Source organism: Fringilla coelebs (genome assembly GCF_963513975.1).
Source record: "Fringilla coelebs genome assembly, chromosome: 6".
Classification (NCBI taxonomy): Eukaryota; Metazoa; Chordata; class Aves; order Passeriformes; family Fringillidae; genus Fringilla; species Fringilla coelebs.
In genome coordinates, this window is record NC_140034.1 from 6,974,362 (window position 1) to 6,989,354 (window position 14,993).

Genomic DNA, 14,993 nt, shown 5'->3' on the forward strand with positions numbered 1-14,993 from the left:
TTTTTTTTCTTTTTGTTACCTACATAAATTTAACTAAACAAAGCAGTATGAGAAGAGCATAAAATGTAAGCTGAGCAAAATGGTTCAGTGTTCATAGACACCAATTTGCAATGAGGAATTAAAAAATGCAGTGGATTTTTACTACAGAACTGATCTGTCAAAATTACAAAAATTAACATTTTGGACTAAGTTATGTAATTATTTTTATTTATTTAAGATACAAATAATCTTGTAAATCACAGCAACTTTCTAGAAAGCATTCCCTGATCCTTTCAGAATCACTATTTTTACTTATATTGACTGCTGGCTTCCCTATAGCTTAGGCACCAACCAAGGCAAAGTTCAACCTACAAGATGTGCCTTTTGTTCAGTCAGTTACTCTTTTTCCACACCAAATTCCTGCAAGATCTGTGTAGCATTTGCTTTAACAACAGACTTTAGTGGCTGATTTGAGAAAATTAAACAGCAAACCTAACATTTACTTTACCTGCATTGTTTGCTTTCTAAATTTCCTGTCTCTGCCACAGCAGAGAATAAATCTCCTTGAGACTGCAAGGCACAAAATGCTTTCAAGTTCTATGACATCACCTTGTAGGTTTAGATGAAATGGAAATCTAACCATGACAGATACACAGATTCTCTGCCAGTCACATTACAGTAGTGTTGAGAAATATTTTAAGGGATTAGAAACATTCCTACACACTTTGATTCACTCATCATACCAACATCTGGCTCATTTGTTTGGAAATCTGATTTCCCAAGAGGATTTTAAACATATTAAAAAATACAAACAACTTTCAGATAAATCCCTGAAGAACAGTAAAGGAGAAAAAAAAAAGAGCCTATTGTTACTGGAGAGTATTTAAAATTAAATACAAGAATAAGTGAAACAGCCTTACATTTTCAGGCTACTTACCAATATTTATCTTCTAATCATTAGGAAATACATGCCTGCTTACCTAAAGGTCTGTTAGAGGATGATCACCTCATCCAACTTACCTATTTGACCTATGCTAGCCATTAATATTGAACATATTCCTCCTCAAGTTCTAAGTGGTATCAAAGCTACCCTTCTAAAATGTGGTTTTATTAAGATGCTTAAGATTTTCTGAAAAACTTAAGGTAAATATCCTGGTTTATACATTCAGATTTTAAAATTATAAGAAGTAAATAAAAATGGTGAAATGGTTAGCACCAGCCTTGAGAAGAAGTACAGTGTCAGCAGGTGCAAAAGAAATTCTTGGTGCAGTTCAGCCACTAAACCTCCCCCATTATCCATACATGGGACACACCACTGCAGTGTCTGATCCTGTTCAGAGCACAATTTCTCATCTTAAGGGGTAAAGTGCAACCACAAATTGATTCAGGTCACCAAGCTGCCTCAGTGAATATCTGGACTAGATGATCAGCCCTAAAACTCTCTGCCTTTTCGCTAGGAAACCACGGAGTTTGTCTCAACTGCAATACATGATTGGCACTTATTTATCAATACATATCAAGAATGTCTGGATTCTTAGCTCAAATATATCTCTAAGTAACTCTCTACAAGTAAAATACCTGTTAATGAACTAGCCTGTTATGTGCAGATTTTTTGGGCTATAAAACAAAGAGGAATGAAAGGCCAGTGACTTCAGTCACACAAGCCAAAAAACTACAACAGCCAAGAGACTTTCAAGGTTGGACTACTCTAGAAACCTCTGCTGACATGCAGTGCCCTTTGCACTGCTTGGGGGAACCCTGAGTCACAGCCAAAGGATGACTTAAATGAAGCTGCAACCTGTTCAGAGTTCCTGAAATTTGCTCCTTTTTTTCACCTAATCTTTGCATAAGGTGAAACTTTTGAGAAAAGATGCTGCACTGTAATGAAGAAGTAAAGATTAGGGAAAATGGGGAGAAAAGACAAGAAGCCATTGGAGTGGAACTAATGCCTCTATAAATACTATGCCTATGTATTTAATGGATCCTGCATGCTGAAAGACTCAGATACAGCAGGACCTCTGAATAAGAAATAAAAAGGCTGAGAGATGCCTCTTTGCTTTAAGATCACATCCAGCCAACAAACAGCAGCTTGGAAAATCAAATCTTAGGGGTTTTCCCTCATGTCTCTTTGCACACCTCAGTGTAACTTTTATTTTTTTCAAGTCTTTAAGTAAAGTGTTACCTTTCAACCCCTCTTTTCCTTTTATCATTGAAGATCTGATACACTTAAGTGTTGTGGAATGTGGAGTCAAAAAGGAATTGCATGAGGAATGTGGATTCCCAAGGCATGCAATGGATTCTGTATTTATTGAAGACTAAAGAAAAACCTGCACACAATCTCACATCCTACAATGAGAAGCCCAACGAGCAGGCAAGAGCAAAAATGGGGCAGTGTCTCTATAATGTCTGAGATTCTGCAACTGCACCTGAGTGTAAGGGGAGAACTAAACTGCAGGCCATGGGCACAGCTGACAAAAAAAGCTTTAAAAAGTTACCGCTGACGATCTGACTTGTAAGTGGCTGTCAGCTCGTCAAACATGGTGCTGTTCATTTCCATAAATGCCTTCAACACATTGTAGACTAAAGCCACAATAGCCCTGTGAAACATGGAAAAAGAAGAAAGAAGAGAATCCATTAGTTTCAGGTGAAATCAAACGTGAAATAAAAAGTGTCTTCTCTTCCCAGCCTTTCTGTGACCAATTCTGTTCCTGCAAGTATGGTTATGTAAATTCCTCGATTTCACTGAAACTACTTTTGATTAACATACTTAAAGGTGAGAATCGGCTTTCATGTCCCTACTGACTACTGAAATGGAGCAGGCCAAAACTCTAGGGTGAAAGGCAGCAACAGAAAGCTATTACACATAACTACAGTCTCTTCCCTCATGCTGTGGAGCAATTCTGAATGCAACTTCACAGATTCAAATCATTAATGCTGGCAGAAGGAATAGAATTCAAACACAAAATGAAAGTGATTCATATTTCCTTATGACTCTTCTATGAAGCTGAATATTCAGTGCATCTATGCAAAATATAAAGCTGTATTTCAAGAGTGATTTCCTTGTGCTCATGCAGCTCATATTCATTTTCCCTTTCACAGTTCCTGATCCACTACTCTGGCTGTCATATTCAGACCCAAGGCTGCTTAAGAAGCAGCTCTTCAGCCAGGAGGCAGTGAATCAACAGTACAAGTGCCAGGAACCTTTGGAGCTAATCCTTACAGGATACACAAACTATGTGCCATTTCCCACGCACCCCTGTCTCTCATCTCTTTATTTAAACTTTTATTTTTGTTGCCTGCATGAAAAATTTTCTTATAAACATAAAAATTCTTTAAATAGCTCCTTTATTTTAGATGTGTCTTTACCTGGCTCGTGTAACAAAATTACTATGGGTATGAAAACTCTGAATTGAGATACTGGAATATTCTCATTATCAGAAGTATCTCAGTGCACAGTATCAAAAGGCTGAGGACTGGTACTGGAAAATGTCCTTTTGTGACCAGTGTTAAGTTACAGAGGCTTTCCAGCAGCAGCAGATTTGTCATGTAAGCACACAACCTTGAGAGTTTGACTAGGCACAGAACAAAGACCAATGTTTGAAAAGATTTTACAGTAAGGTCTCAAAGCAACTAGGACCTGAACATAGCACAGCTCATTAAAAATACTGGGTTTACTAAATGCTAATCATCTTGACTTAAAGAAACTTTCCAACTAAAATAAAGGATATATGTCATCTTACTGCAATAGAATTTTTCATAAAAACACTTTTTACTAGGCTATTCAGTTTAAAATAAAATTGCCTAATTATCACAATATCAATACTAAGTAATTGCTCAATCACTGTCATAAAGAACAGCTGTATTTAAATAAATTTAGAAAAAACAACCCAACCTAAGAATATACTGTTTGTATGTTTCATGGATGTTTAAAAAAATGCCAACACCAAAAGTCTCCCAGAGGTATCAGTTGATGATACAGCTACAAAGCTTTATTAATGTCAAGTGATATTCTTCTAGACAATTTAGAATCAGGCTTAAGAGCCAACCTGTTTATAAAAAAACTGCGTAGGAGAAACACTTGATGAGCAACATTTTCCTTCAATAACAATGTAACATTTAATTTCTTCTTTTTTCCAGCTTGTGAGAAGGCCTATTTTTATCCTACAAAGTAGTGATTTTTGTACACATACCAGTTAATTAAAAACACTGAGACAAGCTCAAGTGCAGACTAATATATATTGTCATTAACAGAGCTGCACTTGCTCAGAGCAGCTTTGAGTCTGCATCTCTCCCATTCAGATGTTCTTCAGCAGACATTCCCTGAGTTTATCAGTGGGATGTCAAATGGTAAGAGACAAAGTGTAAATGCACAAACTTACGGATTCCAGTGTTCTTTAGAAATCCTGTAAAGGCTGGAAAACATGATGGGAAGTATAACGTTTGAGTTCTCCTCTATCAAACTCATGATGTATTCATTATTCCAATAATACAGCGCTCTTTCAGCCACCTTTGAGTCAAAGAAATAAAATATGAACAGGAATTCAGATACCTGTAATTTTGTAATTTTCTGATAGAAAAACAAATTACAGAGAAACTCCACAAAGATGAGCTACCAGGAGTAATTCGTTTTGGAATTAAACTATTCTAATCAGTAGCATAACATGCATTAATGGCATTCATTTCTGTCATGTAGTTCTGATCCCACAGCCCCCACTCTCTATTTCCTGAGCAATGTGTTACTGCTCACTGAAGACTGGGGGCAGACACAGCAGCTGAGGAGGGGAAGGAAGAGCAGACAGACTTCCCATCACCCTTTCCCTCAAAATGAGGAAGAGTGCAGTTGGAAAAAACCCAGCAGTGCTGGGATACCAGAGGAAGGAGACAGGGAAAGGCCCAGTAGCTGGGCAGGATAAGGGAGGAGAAATCTTAAGTGTGGGGAAGGTACCAAGGACAGTAATTACCCTGGAGAGGAGCTGGGGGATAGGGAGGAGGATGCTGATCTGAATTACGATTAAAAAAAAGATGTAGTCCGAGGAAAAGCTGAAAAGTTACATCTGTTTTTGTGCCAGGACAGATTACCAGGCTTAATATGGAGACACTACAGGCCATGAACTCTATATCCTCTTCACATATCCATTTACATCCCATTCATTCCCCTTCCTCTCATTATACAATGTGATTAAAACAGGCTACAGTTTGTGTCACCTCTAACCAGACATGGTTACGTGGTTAGAAGGAATCAAGCCAGAAAACAGGAACTGCACAAGACTGCACCAACACCAGGGAGCAAATCCATCCTCCAGGGTCCATAGGGCCAGCACCTGCCACGCACAGTGGGAAGGGCTCAAAGTCTGCTTGGACACAGGTTAAGGATTTGTGAGGGACTCAGAAAGACAAGCTCTGTGCTGTAACTGCAAACACCTAACAAGTTATTCATGGAGCTCACACCTAACCTTCCACCCCAACATATCCTCTTCCACAGAAGACAAGTACTTAAAAATATAACATAGAATAATATTTACATTTGGGGGGAGTTATGTTTAAAACTGAGACTATACATTCTTACATAAACAATAACCTTTACCACTGACCTGAAAATGAGGGCTAGAGACGCACTTGGCAATTTGTTTAAACAAGGGTTCCTGGATTTTGACAAATTGTGATGGTTCAATTACATCCAAGATTTCCTCCAGCTCTCCTAGGAACATGACCTAAAGACAAAAAAGAAAGCATTGAATATAAAACCTCCAAATCATCTTGTTCTGCAGAATGCTGGTAACCTCCAAATTCAACTGCTTCAGGAAGAAATGGAAACCTCACTAGCTCAGTGAGACCCTCTCTCATAAAATATCATCAGTTCTACCACTGACAGCTTTTGGACTCCCTTGAAACAAGGACAAGTTTCTTCTTCAAGTGCTGCACTTAAAGCATTTTGAATGGAATTCAGAATTGCACCAGTATATACATCCATGCTGAAAACCTTGTCTCATACAAAGATCTGAACAAAGGTTTGAACTTCAGTAACTAGAGAGATTCTTCTAATTTTACCTCATTTTTGAGAGCAGCATTGAAAATAACAGTTTTGCTGTTTCACAAAACCTCACTAGGGAAACTCTGATTTGCATCTGAACCAAAAATGCACATGTTTAACTGCATCTTTTACATGTTGAGTAGGTAAACACCACATCTTTCATCCTCACTGGAAAATACTGTCTTCATATATAAAGAATTCCAAATCTGAGTTTTTCCAACATGTCCTTATTTTTTTATTTTCTTTCTTTCTTTATTTATTTATTTATTTATTTATTTATTTTCTTTATTTTCTCCTTTTAAAAACTTCCCTGCAGCAGTACCAGGAATCATTTTGTGAATAGAAACCAGACTTGACAAACTTTGCACAGTCAAAACTGTTCAAAAAACTAGAATTAAAATACTGAAAAATCAACTACAAGAAATAATACCAAGATTTACCACAGAATGTGCTATCAACCTCAAATTATTTACAGCTTCCCTGCTTATTGTATTTTAGAGCAAAATAACTTTTTTTTTTCCTATGTCATACCAGGATATCACTTACCTCTTTCTGACTGCAGGTTTTTGGCCAGAATTTCATTAAACCTCTAATGACCTAAATTAGAAGGAAAAAAGAAGTTAGATTTTTTTACTTTTTTCTCTACAGGGTAAACCATTCATAGTGGAAAAAAAAAAGTATGAAAGAAATATTTACTGGTTCTGTGAGTGAGGGGTCCTTCTCCAGAAACTGTACTATGCAATACGCCAGCTGCAAAGAGGTAAGAATTTACAAAAACAAAATTAGAACATTTCTATAAAGAAACCACAAAACCCCAACTTTTTTAAAAAGAAAAACTTAAGGCAAGATGCTATTCAGGTCTCTCAAACTACATTGAATTTTAGACTGAGATGCACAGTTTGCACTGTGCAAATCCATCCAAAATTCAGTTTATAAGAAAGAAGACGACCCTTTACAAGAACAATTAGAGTGACAAAGTAGCATATAAAATAAAAATCAGAACAACTTGGAATTCTAAGTACAGTCATACAAGCAATGTTTTGAAGCTTCTGCTACTCTCTTAAAGTGCAACTTTTTACTAATTTTATACAGCAAAGTCATAAGAATTTTTGCAAGATGAGTCGACACAACTAAAACCTGGACTAACATACTTAGAAAGCAGAGCTTTATCACCATAAGAAATACTGAAAATTTTCACTATCTGAAAATCAGAGAGAAAGGCAACAGGTAGCAGTCATCAGAGGAAAAATTCCATCATGAAAGGTGAAGGTATAAAAAGATGTATGAGAGCATAAATGTAGTATTAAGGAATCTGTGAGGGAGAATATTAAATGAAAAAATGTGGGTATTAGTATTCAGAAGGTTGCCAGGGTGAGGAAGAGCCTTGACAGGACAAGACTAAGGAAACCCAAACATCCTCTTGGGAGAGAGAATGGGAAAGGCAAACTTGTGAGAATGAGAAAAGAGCAGAGAGGAAAACCTAGAGAGAGAGCTTAACTACTAAATAAAATTTCCAAATTATTACAGATGTATGTTATGCTTTTAATTACCTAATCAAAACAGAAGCTAGATATTTATCATACAAAGAATACTGAATTAATTTTGAAAAAAATCGATTGTATTTTCCCACATTTAGAATTTCCCTCCCCTTTTTATGTGCATGTAATTAAATTTACAAAGCAACCTTTAAAAATATACATATAATTCTTACTGAACAGAAAATATTTTCTTAATTTCTACCTGTGCATGGAAGAGTGATAAACTCCTGACTGTGTGTAAAGGGATCAGCACCTTCACCAGAAACTGTTTATGCTCTGCCTTGAGAGGTAAAGCAAAACCATTGATAATACTGGAAATGAGAAAAGAAGTATTTATTAGTGTCATCATCACAGAGAACAATACTGAGGTCTGAACAAGCACTTTCTAGATTAAAATATATTTAGCAGTCAGCAGCTGTTTACAAACAGCACTTGTCAACAGCTGCTGACTTTGGTCCTGCTCTGTATTAGCAGGGCACTACATATCTAGGTAGCAATCCAGCTCCTATTAGGAATAATCACATAAACAGCTGCACAAACCTGCTGCCAAACAGAGAAAACCTTGTCTATGTGGTCTGTAAATTCATGTGAGCAAGGTGGTCTTGAGTAATTAACCTACCAAAATTAGATTAACTCAAAACATTCCCTCTGCTAAGTGTGCTCAGAAGAAAATAATCCTCCAGCATGTAAGGATGAAGTCTGCAGTACTTAATGGACTCACACACATAAAATCAATCCAACACTTTAGCTGTAACTTGTAGTTATATATTCTTGGCAAGGATGTGACAGAGATTTGCACATGGGCTTAAAGATGAGCATGTGCACACATCTGTTTTCAGAGTCAGGGATTATCATAATACTTTTTCCGAATCTGACACTATCCTGACGTGTCCACAAGGGAAGTCTCAGTTAGATAATAAATAAAGACTCCTTTACCTTCCTAAAATTTCCAACAGTTCAGCTACGCCATTGAAGTGTTCAGTTTCATAAACAAATCTAAAAAAAGAAAAGTTAAATATAAGCAATATATCAGTTTCCTAAAGGGTTCATAAATTAAAAGGCCCTTCTTCCACAACTTACCGTAGAAAAATATTATTAATCTGTTTTCGGATAAATGCTCTAAGGCCCAGGAACTTGCCATAAATTCTGTGCAAGACTGTTTTTAGGTAGTCTCGTTCCCGAGGGTCTTCGCTGTCAAACAGCTCCAACAGCTGTGTTTAAAGGAAAAAGAGAAGTGAAACAGGAGACGTTTGACAAGCAGGACACACAGACTTCTGTATGAAACTGAATTCATGAAAACACGAGTCAAAGAATGCGACATCCATGGTACCCAAGCAGTAGATATCCAGCATGAAAAAAATCTGTTGGGACCTCAGTATAACATCATAAACCTCAGAATAACAAATCTGTGATTAACTAGCTCCAATAGGCTGCCCTTCTTCTCCCCAAAAATAAATATGGTAAGACAGTTTGCCTTTTACCATCCACCATTCCCTGACTCTGCAGAACCAGAAGATCCTCCTTTGCTCTAACACTTTGTTCTCACAAGGTTGTGGCAAGGTCACATTTTTCTAATTGCTTGTAATTCATATGATGAGCTCTTAAGCCTTCCTAGCATGGCCCTCACGCTGTGGAAACACTCAACAGGGAAGTCCATGCCAGCACTGGATCTGCTGCTACAGGATCTCCACCAATTGCCACAAAAAGCATCAGAGAGAATTAATTAATCCTTCACTTTGAACAAAATGGTGATTTCATTATCAATGCCAATTAAAAAAACAAAACAATGAATAAAGAAAAAAAAAACCAATAGAAAACCCACATTTACTAAGTAGCTCTTAAATGGTTCTGTGAGACTCAGTCAAGAGAGAAGGTGCTTTAGTGTCTGGTAGTGTACAAAATATATCCCAAATACTGACACCTGAAGCTGCACAAAATGAGCAGCAGGAATATCACCTGCAGGTCTTGGTTTTGTTCCCCTTGAAACCTCTGCTACAACAGCACAAGCTTTCCCTTAGACACACTCTTCATTTTTTTTGTGACACCACAACATTGGGTATTCTGGTGGATGTTTGGAATGAATTCAGAGGTAAACTTTAAAGCAAAAAGCACAACCAACTGCCACAAATGTGCAGAAACCAGGGAATTTGAGGTAATTTTCAGTAATCATAGGCAACCAGTATCTGTCTTGCATGAAAAAAGTAACTGTGAACCAGTACCTGTCTTGCAAGAGAAATAAAGACAGTTTGTCAAACAGGTCTTACAAATGGGTAAGATGCTGTCAGAAAATCATTACAGGAGTGGCAGAAAACAAAATTATCTTAGATTCACAAACAGATAAATTATAAATACCTACTACAAGTAGATATGTCAGTGTATGCATGCTATACATGCTCTCTGTTAAAATACTATACAACTCTGAGGAGGTGAAAAAAGATAAGAAAAAATATGATTTAAAGTTGTTAGGCTGTCTGGGATTTTGCTTTTTAACATCCAGGTCTAGGACTGATGCACACATTCTTCCTCATTGTTTGGAACATTTCTGCAGCTTGCAGTGAGACCTCACTGTATCTTTCTGTAAGAATCTGTGGTGGGGATTTCATGAGGGAAGTATGAGGTTTGTCAGCTGCCCTCCAGAGGTTATAAACACATTGCTCTCCTCAATTAGTTCTAGATTTAAATAAATAAACAGTCACCTCATCCTTCCCCAAATAGCACATTTCAGCCTAAGACAGCAAACAGCTGGAAGCACTTATGTTTTTTGTTTTCTTACTGGATTGAAAAGTATTTATATTTCCAGTTTTCTTATGCAGATCCTCTCTGGAAACACTGCTAAACTAAGACTAAGTCTCTCATTAAAAAAAAAAAAAACGAAAAAAGAAAAAAAAAATACCATTATTATTATTTTGCTATGTCCAATTTGTTTTCAGGTTTCAACAATAAAGTCTTATTTTTATGAATAAGCTTCAAGACTTCCATAATTTATTTTGACTATTCTAAACATACATAGAAAAGGGAAATTAATTTTCCAAAATAGCAACCTACATAACAGACTTGTGGATATATTTGAATAGTATGTCTCTTAGCAACCACTGCCAACCATTTCAAACTGTACATAAGCAGGCTTTAGAAATGAACAGCTACACTGGTAAATACAGTATTTTATTAAAACATACAGCTGAAAGCCAGAAACACAGCTATATTTAATAAAAGAGAGCAAAAAGCAAGTAAACAAGGAAAAAGTTTGAAAAAAGTCCATTAAAAACCATTTTTTTTAAATTCTTTTTTCATACAGGCATCCTTACTGCGAAGAAACACATCATTAAAATTTAAAAAAAAAAAAAAAATTGAGAAAAAGCTGATTCCAAATACTGCAAATGTCCCACTTGTGTTGTCAGTGTCACAAGACACCAAAATGCTTAATGTTCTTAACTCTCAAATTGCTTTCCTGTGTAAGGGATCTCAGCTGCAGATACTCAGGAGTTACTCCTGACACACAACAAACACAATGGGAAGTGGAAGGACACCCCAGTTTCCTACATCTCACCACAAAGTATTTACACAGATGGAAATATATGTAGTGTGTATATGTGTATATATATGTCTAAATAGAACTTTTTTATAGAAAAATGTGAATTTTAAATTGACACTGTGCACAGCAATATAAAAATGTACATCACCAAACCCCATGGCAGGAATATGGAAATCCTTAGAACTCCTTTGACCTCTTAATTGTCATATCATGTTTTCTGATATGTAGATTTAAAATCTCATATTCCTTCTTTCAGTAGATTTAATGAAAACTAGCAAAATTTAAAAAAAAAAAAAATCCTTGGTTTAGACCCATTCTCCTGTGCCAAACTGACAGTCTTGAATGTCTTAAAAAGGTTGAGTGGGGTGTTGCCAGTCATGACCAGCAGCACAGAGCAGGAGCATCTAAGAATTAATTTTTACTAGATTTTGAAGGAGAGCACATGTATTCATCCTAAGGCAATCCTGCTCTATCTAATCAAACTAAAACCAGCCTGGAAAAACCTGTCAGGAGTGATTTGCCATGCATATTCTTTTATCTCCACCAGGTACTGGATGAACACATTGGTGCACCTCCTTGTCATGAACAAAAAGGAAACCACCAGAGGTTTGATCCAGATGAAAAATGCTCTTGTGTTTAGGAGATGGATAAAATAAAAATTTAAGTATATCTTATTGCTTTTGTAGGATGAAAAAGGTCTTGTGATATCAGAAGGAAACTGAATTCTCTTCTGTGAAACTTTGAATGTAAGGACAGAAATTGCTCTGTTCACTGCATTTTTCAGGTATTCTTCATCCAAACAACACAGATGAACAGTAAAAGCACAATTTTTATTGCCTGAGCAGCACAGGGAAAAATAAAAGCTCCATGGGGCAAGAGAAAGGTCCTCAGAAATGCTGAGCCTCTCCTGCCAACTCCAGTTACTTTTTCATTCAGGTGTCAGCCTGCAAGGAAACTCCATTTTCTAACTAAATAGCAATCTTTCTAAATTCCCCTGATTTTCAAAAGCAAGCTACAGACAGCATCAAGCACAAAGTTCTTTTTGACTTTGCAGTAACACAAAAACTCACAAAGGGAAAACAAAACCCAAGACAGGCCTGTTTCTCAAATCTGAAGACAAAAAAAAAATGTATCTGTGGAGTGTCCTGGCTAACCCCAGAAAAGAAATGTATAAACAATACTGACACACATTAAAACTGGTGTTTAAGTAGTCTCTCTAGATACAGAGAACAGCATTTTGAGACTACTTGATAGCAAACTTTTCATTTTTCAACAGTTACTGTTTCAGTTCTGTCTCAAAACCAGTAAGTCAAATATTTTGACTGAGGTATTGAAACTGGATCCAAACCATCTATTTTGTGTATCTATAGTAACAGAGACTGACAGATAAACACACATCTTTTTCCATTACCTCCATAGATTGAAAACTTCCACTGTAGATGCTGGTTTAGCCTTTTTCTGTTGCAAATGAAGTTACACTTTTAAATTCTAAACTAAATCTTTTTAAAGGATTTTTTTTTCCAAAAGTGACACTAAGCCCTAAAGAAAACACACCAGCTTACCTGCAATACAAACTTCTGATCTATATACTTTTTGGCAATGCTGGGCTGAAATTCTTGGCTTTCCAAAAATCGTATGAAAAACTCATATACAAGCTGCAAAAGGAAAAATAAACAAAACATGAGTTTAGTTTATGACTTGATTACTCCTTATATTTTTAGTATTTCCCTAAGTTATTCTGTTAGAAGATTAAGTGCTTATTTTTCCCCAGTACAAAGGGTTAAAAAATGGAAAAGATTTTTCTCCTTTATCAAATTGCCACCTTTTAGTTAAAATTAATTACAAGAGCTTTTTAAGCTGCCTCTGCTTATTTAACTCCAGTCAAAGACATTTCATCACCAAGAACAGGCACTGCCATCTTGTAATGCTTGTTATCATCTTGTAAAGCTTCCCAGAGTAATTGGGAAGCACATTTAAACTGCCCTCTGAACTGCTGAAGTCACATCAAATACAGACATTACAATTCTGAAGGGGTTGGTGAAACAGTTGGAAATATTTAAATTAAATTAGAAACTGCTTAGAGTAGTGTTCCAGTACAACTTGAAACACAGAAGAAGAATACAAACCAGAATTTATTCAGAAGTTCCTAACTTACTGTAAAGATTAGCCTCAGGGCTGGAGAAAATCTGCTTATTTTCATGCAATTCCATCTCTACCTAAACTCTTCAGTGGGACAGCAAGACTTTTCATTTAGTGGAGAAAAAGAAGAGTATAAAAACCAGGGAACAAGGAAGTGAAGTGAAACAGAGACTGCTGTGGCCTCATAAGACAGCAACTCTGATCTGTCACTGATAATGAGCTACCAGCCAGCCATTCTCTTTGCAGAGCCTTTTCATAAAGAGCAGCCATTGAAAACTTTTTCCTTTTTGTCTTTCAGGAGTATGAATATTGATACTGAAAGGAGAAAGGAAGCTTTAAAATTACATTTTAAAATCATTTTAAACTCTTCCATGACAGCAATATGCTGCAAAAGTGCTGCTGGTACTTTTTAACAGTGTTCTCTGACTTCTCAAAGGAAGCAATAGGAAATCAAATAGAAAGAGAGAGGTTTAGAAGTTGTGGGAAAAGTGACAGCTTACATAACTCCAACAATCATCAGGAAATAAATTCCATTGACTTTTCACAAATACTTTGGTGAATTTCTTCTTGACAATGCTAAGTCATCCCCTGGATAAGAAATACCCTCATTTCCATGTAAGCAATGACTTTTTGAACTACAGCACCAGTGTCACTGAATGTGCTGTTTCCAGGCAGGCACAGCTCCTCAGAGCTGCCTTGAAGTTTTGAAGATTCTTATTTTTTGTGAAATTTAAATATAAATGAGGGATGACCCTATATTTCAACAGATCCTGAATTAGAGAGCACAAAAGAGGGGGGAAAAAAACCCTCACAGGATTGTGCATGCAACTGTAAAATAAAATCCTCATTTCAGGCTGAGATCAATTCTGCTCCTTCGCTCACAAAAACTCCCAAACTCCACAAACTGTTACTCAAGCAAACTTCCTGTAAATTTACCAGAGGTATGAGTCATTATCCTGACTAACACACACAGGATCTTCATCTCTATTTTCTATAAAGGAATTTACTGCATTAGTGTCAGTGATGTTTTCTCCAGTTTAATTTATGTACTTCATTCAAAATCACAGAACGATGGAATGGTTTGGGTTGGAAAGGACATTAAAGATCACCTCATTTCACCACCCCTGCCAGGAGCAGGAACACCTTTCCCAAGACCAGGCTGCTCATCCAACATGTCCTTCAACACTCCCAGAGATGGGGCAGCCACAGCTTCTCTGGGCAACCTCTGTGCCCGGCCCTCACACCCTCACAAGTCAAGAGCTTCTTAATATAAAGTGTAATCTGAATCTCTCCTTGTCCTATAACTATCTGACCATATAAAAACTCACTCTCCCTTGTTATTTTCCTTCCCTTTCAAGTACAGGAAGGCTGCAATGAGGTTTCCCTGGAGCCTTCTCTTCTCCAGGATGAACAACCCCTGCACTCTCAGCCTGTGCTCACAGGACAGCTGCTCCAGGCCCTCTGATCATCTTTGCACTCTCCTCTCTGGACCCACTCCAACAGGTCCACAATCTTCTTGTGCTAATAACTCCAGACCTGGATGCAGTGTTATTCCACTAGGGGATCTCAAAATCCCTGGTTTTGACAACTGAAATTCAAAGGAAGGGATGCTACTGAATGAGTTTGAATCATGCTCCAAACACCTGGGAGCAAACCTTGAGGAGAGGAAGGAGGACTTAGATTAGGATGCAGCTTCTCATTCATTTTTCTGATCAGCTGCCAACACCTGTGCACTTTCCTATGAATATTAACCACCCTCAATAAAGCAAAACTG

At 37.0% G+C, this 14,993-nt stretch overlaps 1 protein-coding gene across 3 annotated transcripts in view; it reads right to left on the bottom strand.

The window, feature by feature from the left end:
* The window catches only part of PPP2R5E (protein phosphatase 2 regulatory subunit B'epsilon), a 73,247-nt gene that overhangs the window by 4,441 nt on the left and 53,813 nt on the right, over window positions 1-14,993 (bottom strand). For 2 of the 3 annotated variants that reach the window (XM_084207020.1, XM_084207018.1), the window contains exons 5-13: window positions 12,643-12,735; window positions 8,629-8,759; window positions 8,485-8,544; window positions 7,751-7,859; window positions 6,707-6,760; window positions 6,557-6,607; window positions 5,571-5,690; window positions 4,359-4,486; window positions 2,475-2,576 (exon numbers count right to left, since the gene is read on the bottom strand). In XM_084207020.1, the coding sequence (XP_084063146.1) occupies window positions 2,475-2,576; window positions 4,359-4,486; window positions 5,571-5,690; window positions 6,557-6,607; window positions 6,707-6,760; window positions 7,751-7,859; window positions 8,485-8,544; window positions 8,629-8,759; window positions 12,643-12,735 (848 nt within the window). The remainder of the gene's footprint in view (window positions 1-2,474; window positions 2,577-4,358; window positions 4,487-5,570; window positions 5,691-6,556; window positions 6,608-6,706; window positions 6,761-7,750; window positions 7,860-8,484; window positions 8,545-8,628; window positions 8,760-12,642; window positions 12,736-14,993) is intronic. The other variant, XM_084207019.1, reaches the window with a different exon arrangement.